The following is a 26267-nucleotide window of genomic DNA, read 5'->3' on the forward strand; positions in this document are numbered from 1 at the left end:
TTGCGAGAGTAATTTTATAGATATTTGTTCTCCCTAGACCCTACTAGTTAGGATCGGAACATCATATACTAGGTAGCCCTTAATAATGAGTAAGTCTCGATACAAAAGTGATACTTCAGTTCAATAATTACGAAGTCACGAATTCAAATCCTGAAAACAATATTTCTGCTTCCGGATCCCACTTGATGGGAATATCATATCCATGGCATCGATAAAAAAGGAACATGTACCCTAAACCAAAATGAAAATCAACTTTGCATGCTCGTGTGGGTTCAATTTAATGCACAAATGTTGGCGTGATTGATTGGTGAACAATGTATGAACAAACAAACATGTACCTCATCATCATACTCTTATCTTAAATTAATCAGTGCTGAGTGGTCCTAATGTTTTGAATAAAATGCATCTCATGGAATTAAGTTATATGAGATGAACCCAAGAGTTATATATAAGCATGTAATCTTAATATGTTGAAAATCATGGTTGGAGTTTTTTTTTGTTTCTCACATGTATTTTCGCACTAGAGTCAATTATGTCCGAGCGGTGAACATCCACAGGTACACGGAGCTAATTCTCCCAGCGGATATTTTTTCCATCCAAAAGACTCGAACCCGAAACCTTGCTTAAAGAGAATCAAACATGTATCACTTGAACTAACACCCTGTGTTGGTTGGAGTTTATTGAAAGCAATGAGGAATATTATAACCATTTTAGAAATATACACATGGCCTACATATAAATGCCCATTAACGCAGAAATTAGTGATATAATATATTGAAAATTTAGTTTTGTACATGAACATAACAATGTAGAATGATGCTAAATTTTAAGGTAAACTCTTCTGAACGATGTTGAATATTTTAAGGTAAAAATAGATTCTTTACAAAAGTTTAAGGTAAATCTTTTGAACTATGTTGAATATTTAATTTTTTATTTATAAAACATGTAGAATGATGTTAAATCAAAAGAGAGGAATATCATGAAGATGTAGTTGAATTGTACTATCTGAAAAATCACAATCAATTACTATGCTTAATATGATAATTCAAAACAAGTTGAAGAAGTAGTTGAATTGTAAGATCTGCTTAAAATGATTTATTTCCTCAACAGATTATAAGTCATTTTTCTAAGATGCACTATCTGCCTTGAAATATATTATCCCATTAAAAAGTATATTAATACATTTTGTATTCTTTTAATACTCATATCATAGCACTTTTTACATGAAGTATAATTTATAAATTCATGTATTACTTATTAAATCACATGATTTCATTTTCTGCTTAGTAAAGTGAAGATTGAATAGAACAGCATCAATAAAAGGTTCAGATGAAGATTAAGGTCATAAGCTGGTTCTATGGTGTAGTGGTTAGCACTCTGGACTTTGAATCCAGCGACCTGGGTTCGACTCCCGGTAGGACCTTTTTTTCTTTTATACAAAATATCACAAATCCTTTTACAGATTTGTATGTATGCTAAAAAAGTATAACAATAATATCTACGTACTATCGGTTATAAAGATTTATACATAATCATTCGTATCATTTGTGTTGTGAGAAGAGTTTAATATTTATGTAATATCCTATTAATAATATCTGATACAATAAATTTAAAAACAAAAAAGCTATAAAGTATGTCTTCTATAGATAAAGTTATTTATGTATTTTTTGGGGACTACCATTTTTACTATTTGATATTGTCCAATCATGTAATGTCTTCAAAGTTGTATATGGAACATGTGCATTTTATGCACCCTAAATTATTCAAACTATAAGGTTCAGATTTACAAAATACTAATTACTTCAAATTACATCTTAATTTTGAGTTTATAAATTTAGGGTTTTTCTAAATATTTCTTCTAACCAACTATAATTATGAAAAAAATGACAAATCCTCCTATACACTCTTGGTGGGATAAAGCATATTGTTTTTTATGCATAATCCTCCTATATTAGGCTAATTTCGAAAACCAAAAATATACTAGGCCAATTTTGTATATGCAAAACTAAACAATTTCGGAAAATAACTTTCAACAAGAATTACAGATAAAAACCCAAGTTATATCTTTCATTCAATTCTTTTTCTTCCTTTTTGGTAAACAATTAAACATATTAATTTAAATTCTTAAATTGATTTCCAAGAAATTTCAACCAGAAGCATCATCTCATACAAGTGGAAACTAAAATCTACAATAACACATCAACCACAACTTCACATTTATAGGCCAAAACTGTCATGCTGTTCCAAGGACACGAACATGATACGGCGGTCCACGACAGAAAATTGGCTCAGCAGCTGAAGAAGTCCTCGCACGAGCACGAAGGATGTCACTTGCATCGTCAATAACTGCAGCTGCGACGAGCGTGTACTCTCCCGGGACAAGAAAATGCAGGCAGAATGAATGTTTAATTTGTTGAAGTGGGGGAATTTCCATAGTAATATCACTCAGAACACCTAGAGAAGATTGAATAAGGGAAGACAATATACTAAGTTAGATATGAATATATGTCAATTTAAGAAAGTAAACAAAAAAATTAGAAATTACCTGTCCATAGAACAGTTGCTTTGGTTCCCTCTACACAATTTTCCCCGGCGACATCTCTGCAAGTAATATTAAGACTCATTTTGATCACATCCTTTGTGTTATTACGAACCAGAACCTCCATCGGTGTCATTTCATGTGCTAGCACAGAACCTTTAGAAGCAGCAGGAGATTCAACATTTTTAGATTCTATTTCGGGGTCAGGTTTTTCTGATTTAAAACCATTTCTAACAAGCCTGAAGCCAAATGTCAATGGGTCAGGGAGCAGGACATCCATGACTGAAGTTTGCAGTGCCGCTTGGATAGCATCCTTAATATTTAACTCCCCTGAGCTGTTGCGTCCTGAATGCCATTGAACCTTAATCCTAGATATAAGGTTCTTTATGCAGGCATTGAGTTCAGCTTTAGTATTCTTTTCAGAGAAGGATGCATTTCTTCCTCCACTGATCCCATCTGCCCGAGTATCCTTTATAAAAAATGAATCATCAAGAACAGGTAATTTAAAATGCTCAAGAGGCACTAGAACCCTGGATGAGCAATCTCTATCAATTCTTGTTTTCGGATAGCCATATTCCGTAGCATCCTGATCGGAGAAATGGTTATCCTCACTGCTAGAATTCTCCAGTTTGACAGAGACATCGATTTCAAATGCAACATCAGTTGGATTAGACAACTCAAGTTCAAGAAATCGCAGTCCCCAGCTTCCTCTGAAAGGATCTATTTTCACCAATCTGTCCATTTTTGTCTCCGAGTCAACAAGTCCATCATTGAACACATTATTTACACCATCCAGCTTAGGAAGATTTTCACCAACATTAGCAGGAAATTCCATTGAAAGTAGCTGAGCCTTTACGAAAGACAAACCCTGAAGAACACAAATCTGCAGGGGCACAACAAGGCGTCTGCCAGGTGGCACATTAGATCCATCTGTTGGAGGATCTCCGGAGGATTTCAGAGGACCTGAAATAAATGTGGAAAGGGCATTATTGTCAAATATAAAAGGACCACCACAAGCTAATGGTCAGCTTGGTTTATGAAAACATTTACTGTTTTTATTTCTACTATTATCGTTAATTATAATACTGACATTATGTTTGCATTCTATTTCCAGTTAATAAAGAATGTGGTCCCATGTTTTCATTTAATTTCCTATTTCCACTGTTTCCTATGCAAATATTTGAAAATGGGAAACAAAAAGAAATTACACGGCCAGTCGCTATTACAATTATCAATAATAGTAGGAAATGTTTTCACAAATCAAACAGGCCTTAACTGTTAGAATGACATACAGAATGGGAGTGTGTCGTGAGATGGGAGTGCTGTATGTAACAGATCAAAATCAAGAGAACAAAGGGGGAAGAGGGAAGGAAGACGGGAAAAATGGAAAATAAAAGGGGCAAACTATGTCGGAAAAGTTAAATGATTTAAATGTTGGAAACCATCAATTAAAGGTTTGATCTGAATGTATTCTGATCTGAGGAGCAAGGACTGCAGATAGAACTGCTAAATTAACCAAGAAAAAAGCAAAAAACAATACAGGTAGTGTTTTCAAATACAGTACCAGCATAGTGGATCAATAATGATGGGCTGCTTCCATCTTTGGAACGCCTCATATTGGTTCCAGAGAAAGTTTTCCCGGCACCAGTATCAGCATCTACCAAGCCAACTTGCCAGGCCTTCAAGGTCACAGGGAATGTCACTTCTGCTCCAGGCTTCAGAGGGAGGTGAGATTTTAAAGTCTCACAAGAATATGAAATTACAGAATCTTGATTTTTCCCTGAGAGTGAAATATGTGCCTGCTCAATTGGAACTGTGCCTGCATTAGCTAGAGTTATCCATACATCACGAATTTCACCTTCATACAAAACGATAGCAGCGTCACCTCCGACCACACGGGACACCAGCAAGGGAAGTGATGGTACTACAGAAATATTTGGAACAGATACATTCTTCAACTTTGGAGATCCACAGCATCGAAAAGGGTCAGAAAGAACAAGTCCTTGTGCAGCCCCAAGAAGCAGATTGTCAACCTCTCTAAACAGGTGTTCAGTAATAACACCAAAACAATGAACAATGCACCCAGGAATTGTAACTGGACCCACTGATGTTGGAATGCCTGATAGGGTGATAACTTTTGATGAATTTGGTAGAAGACTTACACTAACGGGGAAAGCATCGAAGTTTCCTGAATGCACAGATAGATAGATGCTATCAACCCTTAAATCAAAGCCACATGGGTTTGCAAGTTCCACCAAGACCTGGACAGGCTCTCCAACAATCCAAATAAGTTCTCGCTTCTTGATATTATTTGGCTCTCCTTTACTGAATGGTGTATAAATGAAAGGGCCTGAAGGTGCAGAACCTACCCACCAGTCTTCTCTAGCTGGATTGCGTTTTACAATGTCCATTTGTATTGGGTGGAGAGGAAAAGAATGCAACCTGAAATCAATTACAAATAAAATTGCTACCTCTGTTCTCCAAAATACATTATTGGCAAAATTAGCATTTGAAAATCTTGAGGATCCCAAAACCAGGGAACGTTGATTTTGACTTCCCATTGGGGAAAATACATTCTGTCAGAAACAAAAGGAACTGAAAACCCAGCTCTTATTGTGTTATATTGTTTTCTACTTCCTTCACAATCATCATTTGACTGAATGTATATATCGTACATGATTTTTTCATTGAAGAAAGCAACTTGGTTTGTTTTCAGCTCCCAAATATGCATATATAATATCACAATAATGTAAACCAAAAACAATGTTCAAATGGGGAAATCCAACCCTATCTAGCCAAGCAGCAAACTCAATTTCAGAGTTGAATCATACTCAATACATGAAAAGGAAACAAAAGGCAACTTTCAATAGTTAATATTCAAAAGAAAAAAAAGGTAGTTATAAGTTTCTTCTCCTAATAAACCTATCATTGATTTCGGCTTCGTTTTGTACAATTACAAATGAACTTGCATCTATGACACAAATATGACTTCATCATTACCTAAATTGTGGGAAAGAAATATTTAACTGAGTACCTTATAAAAGGTAAAGCGGGATCAGCACAACGTGTCCCAGGTGGTAGCCTCTCAGCTGAATTTGAAAGTGCATTAGCAAGGCCATTTTGCCCAGCAGGAGTTATTAGAGGATAGTAGGATCTAAGAAGTCGTGCTGCTGCACTCCATGCAGTAAGAGGATCTCCAGCACGAACTGCAGAGAGCAGAATTTCTCTTAGTACAACCATCTGGAGGGTACTCCACTGAGACTCAAATAGTGGAACCGCTGATTGGTGAGATATTTTCCCATTGTCAGCATTAAATGATCCAATTCCCTTCTGTGAAGAAACAATTTCAATTACAATCTCATAAATGTGAAACATTAATAAAAGAAGTTCTTTAAACTATCAAATATATTTCAGTCTCTGATTTCAGTCAACAATTTCATACCACACTTTTCACCTTCGATAATTAAATACAGGATGTCAATAGGGCCAATGACAAAGTTATGGAGTGAGTCACATTTGCAACAGAATGGCATGACCTATATAACATATATTTCTGCAGTGATTCGATAGCCATGTCAGATATAGATAATTTAAAATCAGATCATTCTCTTTCAGCTTCCATTTTAAGACCTACCAATCCTAAGTAACATCCTCATTGGACACTTTCACAGAAAGTATAGAGATGAGTTTTAACTTGGAGGTTAAACATTTATTCTACTAACAACAAATGCAACAGCACACAACACTTCAATTGCCTCACAAAAGATGACAAGTTTCACTGATACACAAAAGGTTTGCAAAGTCCCAAGCCGTAATTCTACCATTCCTTATCACCAGAGCAGTAGCCTAGGAATACTTACAATACATGTTACACTTTGAGTATCAAGATGAGCGATGACCCCTAGAGTTGACTGGGAAACATTTATAATCAACAACCTTGACCTGAGTTACAGCGATGAGCTGATGCCCCTAGTGTAAAGAACTAGGCTGTGGGCAGTAACTTAAGCAAAGAAATCAAAACAAGATTAAGCAATAACAGCAAGCGGAATTCTGGCAACCAACAGTTTCTAGTTTCAACGCAAATTTGATAAATCTATCAAATCTTATCTTTCCGATGCATAAAATGATTATATATCTTCAGTAACAAAAGTAAAAAAATGGCCTATATAACAATTGGGGTTTCAATTGTGCAAAGAGATAAGGTGTTCTGATGGCTGATGTTATTAAACTCACATTATGCAGAGAATTATCGGAGATTGATGATCTACTTTGAACATGATAAGCTTTTGTGGTCATTGCCAAAACTTGCATGGCACTAATTGCAGCCAACCTATTTTCTTCCTGCAAATATAACTGAGCAACCTGCCGTGAAAAAAAGGCAGCTTTTCTCTGGTATCCAAGACTGCCGTATAAACGAGCTATTTCAATGTATAAGATTAGTTTGTCGCTAGCATCGATTAAGGATCTAGCACCATCTGCAGCAGTGGTCAACAACTCCACTACCTCCTTGGCCAACTCTCTCCTGTTAATTGAGAAAACTCATATGAAATTGATTTTAAAGGAATAGAAAGAGATTAACCGAAATGTCAGTGTAACTTCTGGAAGTCAAGCAATTGAAATGAAAAGTTTAGAGGGCTTAGACAAAATGCACAATTTTAATTCAAGCATACCAAAGTTAACTAAAAGTAATGTCCATAATGCATCAACTTTACACACTTATCACATTGTAAAATCTCAGCAGAACCTACCTGCAAAGATATCTTGCTAATTTCAAAGTAGCTTCAAGTTCAAAGGTTATGGGAGAAACTCTGCACAAAAGGATTAAAAAACTGAGAATTGACAACTAGCAATACAAATAATCTGCAAGAGATCTAAATACATACAAGTAATACAATTGGGGAACACTGCTTATGGATTAGGTGTTAGAGAGATGAATTAATGAAAAGTCATAGCAGAACTATTTACCGCTGAGCATTATCTTGTGACTTCTTGTAATTCAAGATGACACTATTATAACGGTATCTAACTTCCTCCTCCAACACCGAATCTTTCTGGCCCATACGATCAATCTGATACCACAAAATTGAAATAAATATAGAGACATGAATGCAGACAAGATCACAAGAGTCTACTTTCCATTACAACCATGATCATCATATCTATATTCCTATCCAATGCACCTCTGCTATGTCCCATTTTGTAGCAACTAGTAGCAAGCAGTTAACTCAAGTAGGTTTAAATAATAAAACATAGTGCCAGGTTTGTGGCACTTTCTATGTGGTTCTTTACTCACTTCTCATCGTACAGTTATGAGACTCTTTTTACACTGCAAAATGTCAATGGAATTAGTTGGCAGCATCCCACATTTATTCACTGCTGTAATTGTACTATTCTATAATTATTTCCTTAATTAGAATAGCCTATCATTCAAGCCAGCAAATTCTGCATTATTGCATAGCTGAAATTATGTAAATTTGTAAATATCTCCTTAATTAGAATAGCGCAACTGTAGGGTAACAATTTTAGCAGTTTAGGAAATTTCCAGGGATTGTATTATACTATTATATTATTTATATCAGAATCCTCCAACAGAGAGGACAAGTTCAAACATATATTTTTCAAAGTCTAACACGAAATAACATGAATTAGTACATGGTACAAAAGAACTCGTATACGGTTGACAGGGCTACTAAGAGAATATGGTACTTATGTAATAAAAACATAACCACAGCACATCATCTCAATCAGTTTCCAAATTGCAATACTAATCAACGACAGACAAATGTCAAAGCGTTATTCAATGTATAATCAGAGATAGGGTTCATTAAAAGGAAAAAAGAGAGGTTATTACCTACCTGAGTGTACTACAGTTAATAATCTAATAAAAGTTTACAAGTAGACTGCATAACCATATAGGCCTTGAGATTAAATCTAAAATATTACGGCAATAACCAAAGACTTTTCCCATTAGGTGGGGTAAGCTATATGGATTTTTTCTGCCAATTATCAAAACCCAAATCTTCCAAGAGGCCATTTATATCTAAATCCTTTCTAAAGGTTTCTCACTTAGAATACTTTTTTGGTCTTCCTCTATGTCTAACTATTGGCCTCCATCTAATCAACTCTTCTAATCAGGGTTTCTATTACACTTTATTGATCATTACTCCATGCAATAAGCATTGTTGGTGTTATATAGCAAAATTTTACTTTTAACTTGATATGTACCTTTTGACCACAAATAACACCAGCAATCTAGGAGCATTCCTCCATTTCATCCAACCGGCTTGAATAGAACCATTTATGTCTCCACTTATTTCTCCATAATCCTGTATGATGGGCCAAAATACCTAAGATATGTGACTCCTGGCATGGCGTGATCACTGATTTTCACCTCCAATTAATTGCTAATGTGCATCATACCAAACTTGCATTCTATATTCTTCATTTTATTTCTGCTTAAATGGAAGCCGTGTGACTCCAAGGCTTCCCTCCATAACTCTAGTGTACCATTTGTCCCTCTCTAAACTCTCTCACTAGGACACTATCATCTGCAAATAGCTGCATTGAGGCGCTAATTCTAGGAAATGTTGGGTAGCAACATCCAAAACCAAGATATTTAATGAAGGATTAAGGCTAACCCTGGTGTAAATCTACAGTTATAGGGAAACAGCCTCACCATGTGTTCATGTTATGAAAATTCTAGGGAGTTTCTAATAAACCGAAAGAATTTCTGGAAAACAGGGAACCTTAGGGAAGAAAGGAAAGGGTTTCAAGACAATGTTAACGAGAGATTGGAGATTCACAATAGTCAAAGTTACAAATGAATCAGACTGATTCGGCATCACTATCGAACTAACTACTTATTCTATTCATTGGTGGGAAAGTTAGTTACAGCTAACTAACTCTCCTTCCAACTAAGCTAGTTACTTCTAACCCAAGCTATTCACTTTTAACCCTTTTCTAACTCAAGTCGGGTTATTGACTCTGACTTTTAAAAATCGTTTAGAATTCACTGATATCAGTTCACACATGGCCTTTAACCCCATCATACATATCTTTCATGGCTCGAATATAAGCAACCCAAACTCCTTTCTTATTTTGTGCTTTCCATGAGACTTATCTTGGTGTCCTATCATATGGGGACCTTTGCTTATTTTACACTATACCTAGACAACAAGGTAGCCACACTTGACAATTTAACATTGTACTTCAACAATATGGCACCTTTATTACAGGTAAACAACCTACCATTAGCACAATCAGACCATTTGCCTGTTTCATAACGATTTGACAAATTTTACGTTGGCCATGGTCTACCTAACACAACTTTCCTCTTTCATCTTTACATGGGACCGCCTATGTAAAGAATTACAACAAAGCACAGCATAATCAAAGGTTTTAAATTTAAGAATATTATATAATATTTAATAAATCTTAACTGACATAATGTAAGTGTAGAAGTACCTTTGAGTTTATAAAAAATGAAAGGAAAAGAAGAGCAAATACCAGAAGAGCACAAACACTACCCTCCAATGCTCCAGCATACCAGAAGTAATCTGCAGTGAGCCTAGCAAGTTCCAATGCAGTAGAATAATGAGCATTGGCATCAACCGGTGATCCTGCTAGCAAGCAGAAATCACCTATCGTCTTTTGCGCACGTCCAAGTCTCCTTTTTTTAGCCTTGATGACCTGCATTTCAACCAAGACTAAAAATGAATCTAACTAAACTTATCATAAACAACGAATCTTGAAAACTAAACACATATAAGTAGCATTATTACTAATAAAGAAGACCTAAAGATGAACCTCCTCTGAGCTGAGACTAGCTTGAGAATCCAATGGTGTCTTGATTATGGTTCCAGATGATTCAGCCTGAAGCACCCATTTCTCAAATTCCATAAGTAGATATGCAGCTAATTCTTGCATCATGGTGTTTAGATGGAACTCCAATGTGGCACGATCCGCAGGAGGGAACAACCTCAAATTTCCTTCTTTCTTACCTCCCTCCTCAAGCTACAACCAAATAAACCAATAAATATCATTTAACTCACTATTCTTTCAAACTTACATCCAATTTTGCCAAACACAACCTAAGGGTGTGCTTGCGATTTGAGTTTTAAGGGGAATTAAGGAAAATAGAGTAATCTAATGACTCCCAACCCTTTCTCTTCCCTCTGAAAACCAACTTGCAAACAATTGCAAGTTGAATTTTGGAGAGGAAGAGAAAGGAAAGACTTCTCTCACAAATGTATTTCATGTCTTTCAAGCATTTTCTTTCCATTCCTCCCCTTCAAAATTCAACTCAAAAGCAGAGTCTAATACTCTATTTGCAAGTTAAGATTTGAATGGGAAATAAACGTCCTAACTAGAAGTGTTTCATTTCTCCTACTTTCTCTCGAAAACTGAACTCACAGACGAACCATTCCTCCCCTTCAAATATATTTCATGGCTTTTAAGTCTTTCTATTTCTCCTACTTTCTCTCTCTAAAAAACTCAACTCACAAATGGACCATTCCTTCCCATTCAAATATATTTCATGGCTTTTAAGTCTTTCATTTCTCTCGAAAACTCAACTCACAAACGGACCATCAGATAATAAAACTCAACTCGCGAACAGATCAAATCGTAACTAACCTGAGAATCATTAGGAGAAAAGGCGAAGCAGCGATGAACAAGGGAGGAATTATAAGGCTTGCAAGAAGCAGTGAAAAGATCCATAACATGATCAAGATCAGGAGATGAAGGACAATGAAGAATTCCAATAACAGCGAGGGTTTTACGGTGAGATTGGAAATCATCCCAAGGACTAGGAGGAGCACCAGCGAGAACAAATTTGAAACGGAGAGAACCAGAATCCCATGGTTGATGAGAAAACGGAGATTTATGATGCTGAGTGTAGAAGGATCTGATTGAAGAGAGAGGGATCGTGTGGAGAGGGAGTAGCATAGAGTAATAGTCACGCACAACATTTGGAGGTAAACTTCCGATTGGTATAACTGCTACTTGGATCATGGAAGATCCTTCAATACTCACTTCTGGTTCCATTCAATTCAAGAGAGTAATGGAAATTCAGATTTTGTTATATCAATACTTCGTTTTCTTCATATATCAATTCGTACGAACAATACGGCTCACCACAAGGGGGTAATTCTGTCTTTTATAAACTAGTTTTTAAAAATTATCCGATAGAGTGGGTATGAATATTGTGGTACTTTTTTTTGGTTTCCTACGGATATCTTAGTTCGTATTGGAGGCAATCCTATCCGAGCCGGCCGGGAACATCAACAGGTATGTGGGCTAACTCTCCCAACAAGCAAAACTGGAACTCAAATTCTTGCTTAAGGGACTCAATCATGTACCACTTCAACCAATCAACCCTCGTTCGTACTTGGTGCTTGTTATTAAGTAATTGTTATATTACTTTTAATTGAAATAAAAAAATATACTATTTATGTATTGTGGTACCTGCCTATACGAATAAATATGGGTAATGGTCTCTTATTTCTAAACAGTTAGTGGTAGCTACTACTTGTGCTCGTTGTCATCCCTAATGTTAAAGAATTAATCATTTTCGAGATTAGTAATTGTCTCTCAATAAGTATCGCTATCAAGAATCGAACTTTTTGATCATCCTAAGATATACATTGGAACTGTACTAAATCAATGCATTGTTGGTGTTATAATTATATATGTGATCATTTAACTGTAATGAAAATTTTGAATTTAGGAGTTACTAAAAATAAACTAAAGGTGCAGATTGCAAGAAACTTTTTCTTATTCAGAATTCTGTAGTAGAAAAAATATAGATAGACTGATAAATATTCTTCCTACCAAAACTTTTGGTTTTTATGTTATTTTATAATTCGGGATGTTTTATGAATTTAAGATAATTACATGTATTTTTTTCAAACTGCTTTTATTTAAGCTTTCTTTTCTGTACATGATTTAATAATCACTTTTAACCGTTCTTTTGCTTTTTTTCTTCACATATACTACTATTTCTTTTCTTCTTCTATTTTTTAATGTCTTTATAATTGTTATCTTAATAATTTATTTTCCAAAAAAGTTACTCATTAGAATTTTATTGAAAATATGAGGGAAAATTAGTTATTATGGAGTTGAAACTTTAAATAATCTTGACGTTGAAGTGGCGAGTGGATGAGAAATGTCTTGATCTCTATTTATAAGAATAAGATCGACATACATAATTGTATAAATACAAACTATAGGGGTAAGCTCGTATGAAGTTTTAGGAGAGGACAATTGAATAGAGGGTGAGAAAATAGACTAATATCACAATAAATCAATTTAGTTTTATGTCAAGGAGATCGACCATGAAGGCTATATACTTGTTATGGCAATTGATGAGATGAAAAGAAATAGAATGAACCAAAGAGGCTTTCATATGATCTAGTAGAAGGTGTGTGATAAGGTATATAGAGAGGTTTTGCAAAATGATTTAGAGAAAAAGATGTTTGCATTACCTATATTCCAGTAATCAATGATGTGCATGATGGGGTCAAGACCAGTGTGAGAATACAAGACGAGTCAAAGAAGATTCTCCTATTGTCATAGTACTACATCAAAGGTCAAACATGGAGTTGCCCCTACTTGTTTACATTGGTCTTGGATGTGCTCATTGAACATATCCAAGAAGTGCCATAACAGACGTCTTTGATGATGATATTGTCTTAGCGGGAGACTTGATAGAGGAATTAAATGAGAAGCTAGAAATATGAAGACTAAATTTATACGCATATGCATTTCGTATAAGTCGAAGTAAGACGAAATATATGGAGTGTATGTTTAACAAGAAACAAAAAAAAAACTCAAATACAAAGATAAAAATTGGAGATCATATCATATTACACATATTACTAGATTTATGTATCTTGGGTCAATCATACAAGACGACGAAGAAATTAACAGAGACATGAACCATAGGATTCAAGCGAGCTGAATGAAATGACGAAATACTTTAGGTGTCATTTGTGATAAAGGGTATTGTTCAAGCTTAATGGAAAGTTTTATCGCAACACTATAAGACCTGCAATGTTTCGAATAACTGTTATTGTAGAAAAAAGTTAGGATTACACCTGAGTTGGTTTGGACATGTGTGAGGGAGAGCACTAGAAGTCCTCATAAGGAGAGTAAATCAAATGAAAGTTACTTTTATTCTTGGAAGGAAAGAGAGACCATGGAAAACTATAGATAATATGATAAATAAAGACTTAGAGATCAATATTTTTCAATATTCGGGTTCGATTTGGGTGATACCCACAGTTCGGTTTTCATTGTCATCCCTAACTTTGACCCTCGCTTTTTAGGAGGTAATTGCAGCAAAATTGTAACTTAATCACAACGAATCAGAACTATACTCACAACTGTAATTTTTAACCTTGCTAGGTAGTTATGGCTATGGAGAAGAAAAATGTCAGCATAAAATTATAATGAACTTCATGAGGTTTAACTTAATTAGGTATGGCATTCAAAATTAGGCAAACTCAATGGAGAGGAAAACTAGCATCTTAATCACAGTTTAGTTAAATTGCAGGATTGAATGAACTTGCATTCTTATATATTTGTCGATTTTGAAGGCAAATTATTACTTGCTCTGGAGTCTTCGATTTCTCTCCCTCCATGTCCAAAACTCAACTCACAAACAAACCATAAGAAATATTTAACTGCGGATTTCGGAGTGTTTCATCGTCGAATGAGATATTCTTCAAGAGTTCATTGTGTTCAGACAATTTTGTTGATCTTGGGAGCAAATATCAAAAGAATTTAGAGTTGTACTTCATCCAAAGGGGAAGTGGTGAAGTGCTGTTTAGAGAATATGGATGAGGTCATGAGCTTCTATTTGTTTAGGAATAGTGTTCCTTTGATACATTTACGGTTAGTCTCAGAGTTGGATTTTAGAGATGAAGGAAGGGAAAGGAAAAACTTGGGAGCCATGAAATACACTTTGTGAAATAACTCTGTCTTCCACTTCCCTTCCTCCCCTCCAAAATTCAACTCTCAAACTAACCCTTAGAGTAGTTTAAAGTTTCTATCTTTTTTCTTCTGTTGTTGATGTTAAATATGTCTAATATATCTCATCTTATTGTGTACTCTATATCGATAACAATATTGTTATATGATGTCATGGTTGTTATCATAGTCATAGTAGAGCTTCTTGCTCAGTTTCTATATGATCCCCTGATTTTTTTGGTACTACTTAGTATTCTCTCACCTTTTTTGGTAAGAAATTAATTCATTTTAAGGTTTATGACTGCTCCTCTCAATAAGTGTTATTCCAAGATGGTCTAATGGTGTAAGACTCTACTGAATCCCTAAGGTCGAGGGTTCAAGGCAACCACAAACTCTGAAAGAGATTAGTTCATTACCCAAAAAGATAAGGAAATACTCTTGATAGTACCAATTTTTTTTTAAATTAAGTGATTATGTGTATTAGAAGATTTGGCAAAACTAACTTTTTGACTGTTTAAGCTATTGCAAAATTTGAAAAGCAAAAAGAAAAACAATTAATATAAATTTTATTCATTAAAGGTTTTGAGCTGATTTTTTTGGTAGGATCAATTTTCAACTGTTGTATTCATCTACTTTCAGATCTTCCTCAATTTTTTTGGTAGGATCAATTTTCTGTTCCTCATAATATGTTCATCTCATGTTGCACAAAAAGGAAGACACACTTGATCTTGAAACATTGATTGGTCTTTCAGTTTAATATCTAAGTATGAACTATTGTTAACAAATTTAACAACCAAACTGATTTACAGAACATTAATCTTTTCATGGATTTTCTATAAGATAAAATATGATGTCTCATAAAACATGTTACAACTACACGCCGAAATTTGAGCCGTGATACACTTTATGAAACAGCAGATGTTATATCTCAGTCTATAGAGCGACACAAAGGACAAGTAGTGTGTTTGTTATCAAACCATTTGTCTAAACAACCTCTATGGAAGAAATGCTTGCAAGACAATTCACTAACCTCTTCATTAGCTTCAAATCTAGAAAGACACACACAACAGCAACACTCTAACATAGCTATATTATTATCACACAAGGATTTGAAGTGAGTTATTGACACCCTTTTATCCCTTGATGAAGAAATCTCATGATCTGAATAGTAATAGTATTGTTCTTGCTCCATATTAGAGGAAGTTGAAGTTGAAGTTGTTGTTGTTGTGACACCAATTATTTGAAGCATGAATCTGAACATGTCCTTTAACAGAATCACTGAGTGAACTGTGTTTATTACAAGAATAGGAAGTACTCCATCAGCAGCACTAGGGAAATTTGAGAGACCCATGATTTGATAAATTCTCAAACTTTATGCACAATATTTGGTTGAGATAGTAAAAGAGTTTATATACAATCACAACATCAATGACTATACAACATATACATCATACATGACAAAACATCAACCACATGGTTTCATGATATAGACATCATCAACTTTGTCATTTTAACTTCAATTTTCAATATTGTATCTTTTTTTGTTTAGTTTCTCACACGTATCCTCGCACTGCAATATTGTCCGAGCTGGGAACATCCACAGGTATGTGAGGCTAACTCTCTCAACGAATATTTTTTCTATCTACAAGACTCAAACCCGAAACCTTGCTTAAGGGGAATCAAACATATAACACTTGAAACAATGTCCTCTTGTTTTCAATATTGTATTTGGTACAATATATTTATATTTTTTCCATTTTTTAAGTAAAAAATTTAAAATACAAAAAAAATTAATCATATGATCTCCTAATTAAATGTTCAGGCTACACTGTTATAGGAGTTCATCAACTGTCCCATAATCATTGTTATTCTATGTGTTATGAGCCATAGTTATGTAGAAAAATATTTAATTATTAAATTTTTAACTTCAATATATTTTGTGGTCCGAATATTACATTCATCCTATTTTATGTTTTCATTTTAGTTTTATAGTTTTTTGGTTTGTCTCTTTTTTATGTGTTTTTTAGAACTCTTCATTATCAATCAAAATTCATATCTTAAATCATTAGATTCATAAATGAAATGTTTTTTTAAAACTTTACATAATTTATTAGAGAGCAATAACGTGTTGGTCTGGATCTTCGAAGTCGAAGTTTCGATTCTTAGAAATGATACTTATTGATAGGAGCAACCAGAACCCCGGAAAAACATAATCAGGGTCACATATCCTAGCTAAGTACGAAAACTTGTAACCATGGTTTGGTTGAATTGGTTAAGTAAGCAGGGACATTATGAACACATGTCAAGACATTGTATTAACATGATTGAAATGACATAAATTAATAAAAACATTCAGCATCACTAAATGGGTACGTGTCAACTCTGACCACAGTTCTTGTGACTCGTGGCATGCATACTCACCTTTCACTTTGCACCTTCCCAAATTTATTCATTTTTGTCACTTCTATAACGTAATAATAATGCTTCAAATTCAACCAATCATTTTTCTCCATCTCATTTCATCTTCCTAAGTCCTTACCATTAATTAGCAATGATGTGTCGGTATAATCGTGTAAAGTCATGCTAGATTCCCAGAAAAATCTAAAAATTAAAGATTTGATTTCTAGTAATAATGTCTGTTAGAGAGAGCATATCTTCTATGACACAAGTTATATCACTACATGTATCATAATACTATGATCGATAGAAAAATATTTTGAAGTTACAAAATTGATAATTAATTATTTTTCTGATCAATCACAATAGATGATACATGCAATAATATAATTTATGGGACAATATATGTGTATTCTTGTTGGAATAAATAATCACACATTGAAAAGAGATTAATCCACTTATAAAGATGAAAGGATATCATTATTATTACCAAAAAAAATCTTACAACTCATTAGGCTTCAACCCAATATTAATTGTGAGTATAATATTTTAAGGCAATGTTCCATAAAACTAAGGAGTATGTAACTAATTTTTTATACTATCAAGATTATTCTCTCATTTTTTGGATAAGGAACTAATCTTTTTCAAGATGTGTGATTGTCCTTTCCAACAAGTGTCGTTCTCATGAATTGAATTTTTAACTTTTTAGTTATCCTATGATTTAACGGAATCTTGCACCATTAGATTAATGCAATGTAATGTAAATATTTTAAGGAGATATAAATATAAAAAGAGTTGATTTTTCTACAAGCTCAACATGATTGATTTTTTATTGACACACATGATATGAATGTGGATTTAACAGCAAGTGCAATAATTTAATATTGTATAAGATTGATGATTTTGATGTGCTTGTGATCATGAAATATATTATATTAATATAACTATCAAACACTACTTACGTAACTTGATAATTCCCTTCTAGACCTACTTAGACACTCGATTAATTCAATTAATATAGTGTGTATATATTCTTATCTATTTACTTATTTAATACATAAAATTTTCTTAATGTCATAAAACTTGGACTAAAACACTTTTGGATATAAGGAAAAAAAATAGAATACAAATTTTGTTTAGAAGAGTTTATCATAACATTAAATATATGATTATGTGACCCACATAAATATGCATCTCCAAAAATACATTTATACGTGTCAACTATACAATGAAATACTTACAACATGATATGATATGAGAGAAGGCCACAACAAACTCAAAACATATCTATGGCGTATATCGTTTATCGGAATCGAACCCTTGACTACTAGACCAATGTCTTGTTGATAAATTTTTAAGTATTTGATTCAATTAATAATGAAGTTAATCACTAGAAATAAACCTAGATGCACTTGTATTATTCAAAATAAAGTACATTAACACCAAAATATTGAAATTTATATTGTCATTGAAAGTAACTAATGTTACATATAATTTGTCAACATTGATCTTTGTTAATAACTAGGATGTGTGGTGGACTTAGACATATCAATTCCGATAGACTTGTAATAAGCATTTTCTGCATCGGCTAATCGATCTTGAAACATTGCCCACTCGGCTCTACACCTTTCCTTTACCTGGAATCAAGAAAAACATCGAAATGTCGACATTTACATATTTCATAACCAAACTCCATCAATATCTATACTTTGACAGTGTAAAAAAAATATGAATGTGAAACATGCGTAACAATAACATACCCCTTGCCACGCTGGTTTTCCGGCGTGTGATGATTCGCCCTACGAAGAAAAAGAAAATTAATAAGAATTTCATGACTTCATTTTTTAGTAGAAATGTTAAGTCCAAAGAATAATCATGGCAAACAAGTTATACCTGATTCCCTAGTGAGGGAATTCCTTGGTGAACAATCCACTGGGCATCAACAACTCCAATCTTTTCATGTGCAGGCTATATCATTAAAAGAGTATAAGAGTTTATAAGCGTTCTTCGTGTAGCGTTCGGTAGATATGCTAGAACGGAATGGAATGCAATAGAATGGGACACAAGGGTTAAAAAGCGAAACACTTTAGTTCTACTAAAAGAGTGGAACCAAGGAGATCGAGACACGTTATTCTGTTCTGTCTATGTGCCGAAGGCGACCTTTATATGTCACTCTTAGAAGGTTTATGGCGGTAAGAATACGTTTAGAATAAAATAGTTGAGAAATCAGATGATTTGAAGGGGGGAAAATGTCGAAAAGGGACTCACCTGAACACATTTTCGCAGTGCAAAATCGAGACCCCATCCATGGACCAAGTCATTCTGCAATGCCAAGAATTGTACAATCATGATACATTAAGTACTTAAAAGAAACTTTGTATCAACTAGTGAATGAACATTTTTAAAACAATTAGGATTATATGTTCAACCTGAATCATATGCCACACACAGCGCCATGCATTTCGTGAAAAAACTGGAGCCATAATCTCAACAAACCTGCATTAACATGACACAATTAGATTCAGCATAGTAGACAAGATAATACAATAAGGACACGTTTGAGTAAACTGCTTAATTAAGCACTTATTCAATAAGCTATAAGCCGAAATAAGCTCCTCGAAACACCCGTAGTAGTTACTTACGCTGCACAAGGAGGCATGTGAGGGTCAGAACACCATCCCGGTTTCTCCTTGGTTACTCTAATAGAAAACCAAGAAAGTAAAGAAATTAATGCGCATTCTTTCAAATGAAAACCATAAGAAAAACGGAGCAGGACTCGAATTATCCTTACTTATGAACTTCTTGACCATCTCTTCTTTTTGTCATTTGCCATACCAACCCTTTATTAGGTTCCAAACCAGGCTGCGAAATTTCCAACCCGTGCTTCCTCACCAATTTTATGTACCTGCAATTGAAGTAACAATGGGATATATAAACATTAAATAAAACTAAAACCTTAGATAAAATTATTTTCCGTATCAAATACTCACTCCTCTGCATCGAAATGCTCAACCCCTAAGTCTTCATCCCACATGAATATATAGTCATATGGTGCCACAATGTCCGGATGCAGAAACCTCTTGGCATACCACCTATGAGAGAAAACTCAAATGATCAATATGATAGCGTAATGAAATAATGAATCACTTTTAGTTCTCTAAAGGCTTGATTACATTTTTTTTCCTTTATCTTTATTGATCGTTTCAATTTGATTTATTTCGTGAAGGACTCGTTTTGGTCGTATAAATTTTAAATCCGGCTAGTTGTAACCAAAAGTGACAACGAAAATTTGCATCCGAAAGTGATGAACATACAATAGCTTCTTACCATTTGGTCTGTTTGTGAGCACTCACATGAATAACCTTCTTTGACCATGGAAACTTTTCCCATTCAGTTGTTCGACCATCATAATGAAATAGAACGATTGTGAAGTTGTTCGAAAACTGTGCAACCAAATCTTTAGTTAAAAGACATAAACAAGAATATGCAACCCGAGAGAGAAAGGGACCGAGACCTTTTTCACAGCTTTGTCAATATTAACTCTCTGATCATAGCCAACAGTGAAGGTTACTAGATACTTCGGCTGGGTCGTTAAATCCTGCAAAGTGCAAACTTAGTTAAATGCTAAGTCTACATTAGTTTTTTTACTATAGTTATAGGTGTAACACTTAATAGGAACTTAATCTGTATTTCGGCTAAATTATTTCCATGCATGCGAAAGGACATGCTTTCTATGCTTAAATTCAATCCATCTCTCAAAAGACGGAAGAAAAATAACAAGTGGTTTTTTTATGACATTTGAAGATTGTAGCCACATTCAGCATATAAACTGTTTCAGGATACACACCTCGCTGGGTTCACCCCACAATCTACGCAAATAAAAATCAGACTCGGCCTCAACTATGCCTGGAGGTAATATTTCTGCACCTCTTGGATTTGATGGAACCCAAATCTGCGAAGAAAATAAGGAGCAGGTAACAGATCAATATACAGACTCCGAATACCAAATTTCGAAATACTATATAACACAAAATCATTCTCGGAAGCCTTTATCAATAGTATGCAATGGACAAGTACACGCAAAATGAATAATGTTAACTTGTTGTATGAGAAGGCCTATTGTGATTTTTTCCTCTCAATCATAGCTAGGAATTTAAAATGTCCTTAATAATGGTGACAGGATAAAGTGTTTACCTTTGATGTCTCATTTGATAATTTATTGTGAGACGAGTTTGTGTTGTTATTCTTCACAGAAGACGAAGTATTATGATCTGTATGTTCGCCTTCAATGTAAGACCGATCAATGGAAGGAAGAATGCTAGATGGGAGATTCAACTGCAAATTGTTAAGCACTGTTAGCATTTTCGCTCTGCATGTCCAATAACATAAAACCATCGACAAAAACTCGAACTCGGGGTTCAACAAAAAGATATTTAGTCTGCACCTTTGTTATTGTTACTCCTAAAAAGAAGCCAAAAATTACTCCAATAAATGTTGTCACAATAAGCTTCATAATTTCACTTGGTTTTCTGCTAATAAAACTGAAACCAATGAATTGGAAAATGTCAATTCAAGGGAGTTTCTGCCATTAACTAGCATATACAAAGTTTCTCCGAACAAAAAAGAATAACAAGGTTAAAGATCTCTAAGGATTAAACCTGTGAGTAATGGTCCCCATTTATTTCAAAACTTCTCTAATTGTGTGCTCATACAACTATATTCCCGACCAATTCTTCACCATTTATCAACTGCAGATATGCAGGTATTCTCGATATAAGAAACCGAGATGCTTGTTAAAAGAATGCAAACCCTGCTGAAGCATGGAAAAAGAATGAATGAATGAATGAACTACATTAGTAAATGGAACCAGACAATGGTTCAAATTTAAAAGAATAAAGGCGATAATCATATGACAGGAATAGACTATATTATTTGGAGTACGATTTCGTAATATCCACAATATGCCAGTGGGATTCACAAGTCAGATTTGTTTACTTTTATGTGTGGCAAAGCAACTTATCATAATGACATTCTGTCAAGTTTACTTTTCTGACATATCAAACGACAATTACGGGAGCGTGAACAACACGGCCTATAAGCACGCTGCGGGAAATGCATAGAAACCAAAGTTAGCTAACTGTGCTGATTAAAACAATGAGTAAAACGAACCGTAAGCACGAAAAGCATGTGTAACCTCCCAAAACAACTCTACTAGGTAAGCAACCCATGTGATCTCTTTAACAAAAGAGCCACCAAACTTAGTAGCTCGGCAAAATACTTCCGTTTCTATCGAATATAGAACTACGGTTGAAGATTCAAATGAAAAAAAAGATAAAAGTAACTGATCATATGTGATGTTATAAAGTTTTAGGTGAGTTAGATTGTGGGGGCTGACCAGGGCCGAGGCATGCGTCAAGGCTCTATAAGCACTTACAGATGTACTATTACCACTAGCGCGGTCCTCGTGTTGGCAACCGGATTCAAACTCATGTCCTTGTAGGATATGATTTGAATCCTTACCAATTGGACCAACTTTCGTTCGCATAACTGACCATATTCGGGGTATCTTATTTAACAATCTAGAAAGGCACTTATATATACATCGGGTACGGATACAACACAATACAGATACATTAATACGGAAAAAATAATGAAATAATTGAAAGGTACATAGACGAAAAACTATCTAAAATGTATCAAAGTATCATATATGATAACTATATGTCAACCATTTTCAAGTATTGCAGCAAAACCGGGTTGTTTGTAATTCAAAAAATTCATTCCAAGCAAAAGCACTCTTAATCAGAAGCTTTTCTAAAATCAAAATAATCTAATCTAAACATGCCCAATTCCACAAAATAATTGTACTAGTCAACATAAACCAGCTTATAGATTAATTCATCAAAATTTACATCTTTTTAGTTGCTGGGATAAATTTTCACTCAAGAGGGCACTTCCATAATCAACTGGACCATAAAAAATTCTCTGTTAACCCCAATTTACAAAACCAGTTAAGTAAAAACATCAAAATTAATGCACTAAGTTATGATCATAAACAATGATATTTGGTTACATTGAATGATTGCTGACAAATTCAGTCCTAGAGTAGTAGTATTTGAACTTTCTGTCACTGCAAAAAAAAAAGATTATTAATTTGTGAGAATGAAAACTGAACATGAATAACCCAATAAGCAAGATGATGATCTAACCATAAAAATTGAAGCTTTTTTTAATAAGCTGAGAAGTGAAGGAAAAAAGAGATGTTTTTTGTAGTTGAGAAAAACGACAGCACAATGTTGAGGAAGTTTTGTGTAGTACGATGAAATAAAACGCAAAGATGAATAAAATAATTGAAAATGAATGACTCACTATGATGTTTGGTTTTATGAGAAAGACTTGTTTCGAGAATTACGTAGATACGATCAATAAAATCTTTTGATAACATGTTAAAATATTAATTTTAATTAAAATTTAGTATAAATGATAATACCAAAAATATAAATATGTTGAATATGTTTTTTAATATGGTACAATCGACTACACGATTATATAAAATCTGAACCGTTAAATTTATTTTCCTTTTTGGTTGCTTCACAAAAAGTAAGAAGAATAAAATAATGCTTTTTTTTGGTAAATAAATAAAGTGGTGATTATATGTAAACTTATATAGTAGTTTTACTAGAATATTTGACTCAATTGGGATTGCATAGGTGCAAAATAAATTTCTTATATGGAATTTGCTTCAAGGAAACGGAAATGGAATATATTTTATTTAAAAGGGTCAATCAATATATTCTTCTTAATTAAATGAAGATGACATGTTTCAAGTTGAAAAATAAATATATTTTTCATTCATTAAATGCATAACTTTAAAAAACATAAAAAATCAAATCAGTGTTATCAATATTAAATTATATTGTCTCTCGTTGGATCGAATAATATTGAATTGAACTACATATTAGTACGATGTACAAATCTTATTAATTGTGCATTGGGACAATCAATTTTTGTTTATATCCTATTGGTCGGATTTCTTTAAAAATAAAAATAAAAACTTAATTTTCACCAAAATATTTATATATTATATGTGATTTCACTATTAAACTATAAGTTGAACTCTCCTGATAATATATTATTACTTTAATTAGTTTGATAATCAATACAATATTAATAACACAATAAAAGCTAACTTTTCTCATATTTTTTATTAAACAAAAGTAGGTATGTGAGAAATTTTTGTAAAGGTATAACTCATTATAATCAAACAACTAAAGAAAAAACTATAAATTAAGGTCTTTTTTATGAGGCTTTGACCAAAAAAGGAATATTAGTCCTTTTGAGATACACCTCTACCAATAAAATATTATTCATACTTATGATGAGAATTAAAGTCTAATATTGTTCTTTAGTTTTAAAAATGTGGGGTCTGAATATATGGCGGCTGACGATGTAGAATCTATTCTTTAGTCTTGAGAAGGTGAATCTGAATGTACGATAGTTGATGTAGAGATTTCTAGTGATGTCTAAGATTTTCCTTAGAAAGCCTAAGGAGGTACTTCAAAAAAATATGCAATGCTCAAGTTAGTATATGATATAAATATGAGAATACAGAATACAAGAATAATAGTAAGAGAATCATAGCAATAGATAAAGAATAAGTAAGTCTTTCTTATAGTGGAGATGTGAGTGAAACATTTTCTTGTAGATACTATTGGCTTGGGCGACCAAATGGCTTTGTCAGACCTATTCTAGACATACAAAAGTTGTTTTTCATATGTCAGATGGCTTTGACAGATCTATATTATGTAGATAGTTGACTTATAGCCTATAATAGACTAAGTAGTCGTATTGTAGACATATCTTGTTGTCTGACCAAAAGTGTAGTAGCACACAGATTGTAGTAGAAGTCTATGTTGTTTAGATGATGTGACATTCCTCTACATGTAACATAGCATAAGGGTATCAGGAGTGGTCCCTATATCGTCTTGTCGTTATTGTTCGATTAACAAGGCATATTTCCTGATTGTTCGGTTATTCGGCCAAGAACCTATGGGGTTTAAGGGACATTCATCTAGTTCGGCTTAGAGTTGACAGTTGTTAGTCTTATCCAATCGTAACGTGTCCTTTTTAGAGTGAGGTTGAACAAATATTATATAAAGAATTTAACTATCTCTCAATTAAGTTAGATTATATTGTTACCTATATAGTATCTCTAATTTGAGTATGTAAAAATAAAATTCTGAAACAAATATCAAATATTATATATGTAGAATCTATTCTTTAGTCTTGAGAAGGTGAATTTAAATGTACGATGGTTGATGTAGAGAATCCTAGTGCTGTCTAAGATTTTTCTGGAAAAGTCTAAGGAGGTACTTGAAAAGGTTATACAATGCTAAGTTAGTATATGATATAAATATGAGAATGGAGGATACAAGAATAATAGTAAGAAAATGATGGGTTACTTTTATTTAAAATTCAATGGTAATTTACACATGAATGATACTTTATAGTAGAATAAATAGGTTAATTACAATGAGAGAAACATGTCGATGACTCTGTGGCCCAATGGATAAGGCGCTGGTCTACGGAACCAGAGATTCTGGGTTCGATCCCCAGCAGAGTCGTTTTTATTTTTGCCACTTTGTTTTATTTTTGAGTTACACATAAAGTATGTTGAATAATAGAATGTATTTGTGATTTCCTAAATGTATAGTCTTTTACTCAAAAATATTAAACAAAGGAAATTTATTGGTCAAAACAAACAACAAAATTCAATCCCCTTTGAGAGTTTCATACTTTATAGTTTATATGTTGCATATGGGAGTTTCATGCATATATCAATAGGAAAGTTATGTATAAGTTTTAGTGGTTCATTTTATATTTGACCATCAATCATCATAATATGTACATAACCATCATGATATAAAATCAATTTGGTTTTTAGTATTGCTCATCTCTTATTTTAACATAACATAATTCTATTTAAGAATTAGATTTTTTATATTATTAAAGGTATACATATAACCCTATTGATTAAGAATTAATCTCTTTCGGGGTGATGACTCTCCCTCCCAACTAGTGTCGCACACAACGAATAAAACTCTTGACCTTTTGGTCTTACTTCTGTGGCTTTAACAAAGTCTTGCATCATTTGAGTTTTATAATAACTTTATCTATTATCTCTTCAAATTTTAAATGATTACATTTTTTTAGTATTGTTGCAAAAAAAATGATCATCTTTTAGTCCCCTTGATTATTATTTTTAGCAACGGTTGAGAGTCTTATATGCATTTTTTTAAGAATAAAGATGAAATTATGTATGCCAACTATTCCTTTATACATTAGAAAACCTAAGTGCTTT

General features: G+C 33.5%; 3 protein-coding genes and 2 non-coding genes across 7 annotated transcripts; 2 read left to right on the plus strand and 3 right to left on the minus strand.

Moving 5' to 3' along the window:
• TRNAQ-UUG lies at positions 1352-1423 on the plus strand. Its single transcript has one exon. It is a non-coding gene; the product is annotated as a tRNA-Gln (tRNA).
• Positions 2040-11641, minus strand: LOC109326795 (trafficking protein particle complex II-specific subunit 120 homolog). The gene is made up of 10 exons (XM_019559602.1): positions 11174-11641; positions 10346-10552; positions 10046-10228; positions 7505-7608; positions 7288-7347; positions 6773-7061; positions 5574-5869; positions 4104-4981; positions 2546-3502; positions 2040-2454 (listed from the first exon to the last, which is right to left on the minus strand). The coding sequence occupies exons 1-10, from the start codon at positions 11582-11584 to the stop codon at positions 2234-2236; spliced, it is 3606 nt and encodes a 1201-aa protein (XP_019415147.1). The 5' UTR covers positions 11585-11641; the 3' UTR covers positions 2040-2233.
• On the minus strand, positions 15344-15987 carry LOC109326485 (probable E3 ubiquitin-protein ligase XERICO). Its single transcript, XM_019559185.1, has one exon. The coding sequence runs from the start codon at positions 15858-15860 to the stop codon at positions 15438-15440; it is 423 nt and encodes a 140-aa protein (XP_019414730.1). The 5' UTR covers positions 15861-15987; the 3' UTR covers positions 15344-15437.
• Positions 18357-23272, minus strand: LOC109326190. Of its 3 annotated transcripts, XM_019558879.1 has the most exons (16): positions 23116-23272; positions 22980-23036; positions 21565-21719; positions 21351-21447; positions 21101-21241; positions 20754-20858; positions 20421-20504; positions 20234-20349; positions 19897-19998; positions 19698-19811; positions 19549-19605; positions 19336-19402; positions 19175-19228; positions 18800-18874; positions 18667-18705; positions 18357-18543 (listed from the first exon to the last, which is right to left on the minus strand). In XM_019558879.1, exons 3-16 carry the CDS (start codon positions 21582-21584, stop codon positions 18421-18423), a joined length of 1194 nt encoding a protein of 397 aa, XP_019414424.1. In that variant the 5' UTR covers positions 21585-21719; positions 22980-23036; positions 23116-23272; the 3' UTR covers positions 18357-18420. The 3 variants fall into 3 exon arrangements, with proteins under 3 accessions (XP_019414424.1, XP_019414426.1, XP_019414425.1); XM_019558881.1 differs by lacking the exon at positions 22980-23036 and having other exon boundaries at positions 23082-23272; XM_019558880.1 differs by lacking the exons at positions 22980-23036; positions 23116-23272 and having other exon boundaries at positions 21565-21726.
• Positions 25458-25530, plus strand: TRNAR-ACG. Its single transcript has one exon. It is a non-coding gene; the product is annotated as a tRNA-Arg (tRNA).

Source organism: Lupinus angustifolius, chromosome LG14 (assembly GCF_001865875.1).
Source record: "Lupinus angustifolius cultivar Tanjil chromosome LG14, LupAngTanjil_v1.0, whole genome shotgun sequence".
Taxonomy (NCBI): Eukaryota; Viridiplantae; Streptophyta; class Magnoliopsida; order Fabales; family Fabaceae; genus Lupinus; species Lupinus angustifolius.

Excerpts from the sequence above, each read along its gene's own strand:
- LOC109326485 (XM_019559185.1), bottom strand. The coding sequence starts at position 15,860 with ATGGGTCTCTCAAATTTCCCTAGTGCTGCTGATGGAGTACTTCCTATT.
- LOC109326190 (XM_019558879.1), bottom strand. The coding sequence starts at position 21,584 with ATGGGGACCATTACTCACAG. Across the intron at positions 20,859-21,100 it reads TATCAAATGAGACATCAAAG|ATTTGGGTTCCATCAAATCC; the intron begins GTAAACACTTTA and ends TTTTCTTCGCAG. Across the intron at positions 19,229-19,335 it reads GTGTGTGGCATATGATTCAG|AATGACTTGGTCCATGGATG; the intron begins GTTGAACATATA and ends TTGGCATTGCAG.
- LOC109326795 (XM_019559602.1), bottom strand. The coding sequence starts at position 11,584 with ATGGAACCAGAAGTGAGTATTGAAGGATCTTCCATGATCCAAGTAGCA. Across the intron at positions 7,609-10,045 it reads GTAGTGTTTGTGCTCTTCTG|ATTGATCGTATGGGCCAGAA; the intron begins GTATTTGCTCTT and ends TTGTGGTATCAG. Across the intron at positions 5,870-6,772 it reads CCGATAATTCTCTGCATAAT|AAGGGAATTGGATCATTTAA; the intron begins GTGAGTTTAATA and ends GTTTCTTCACAG.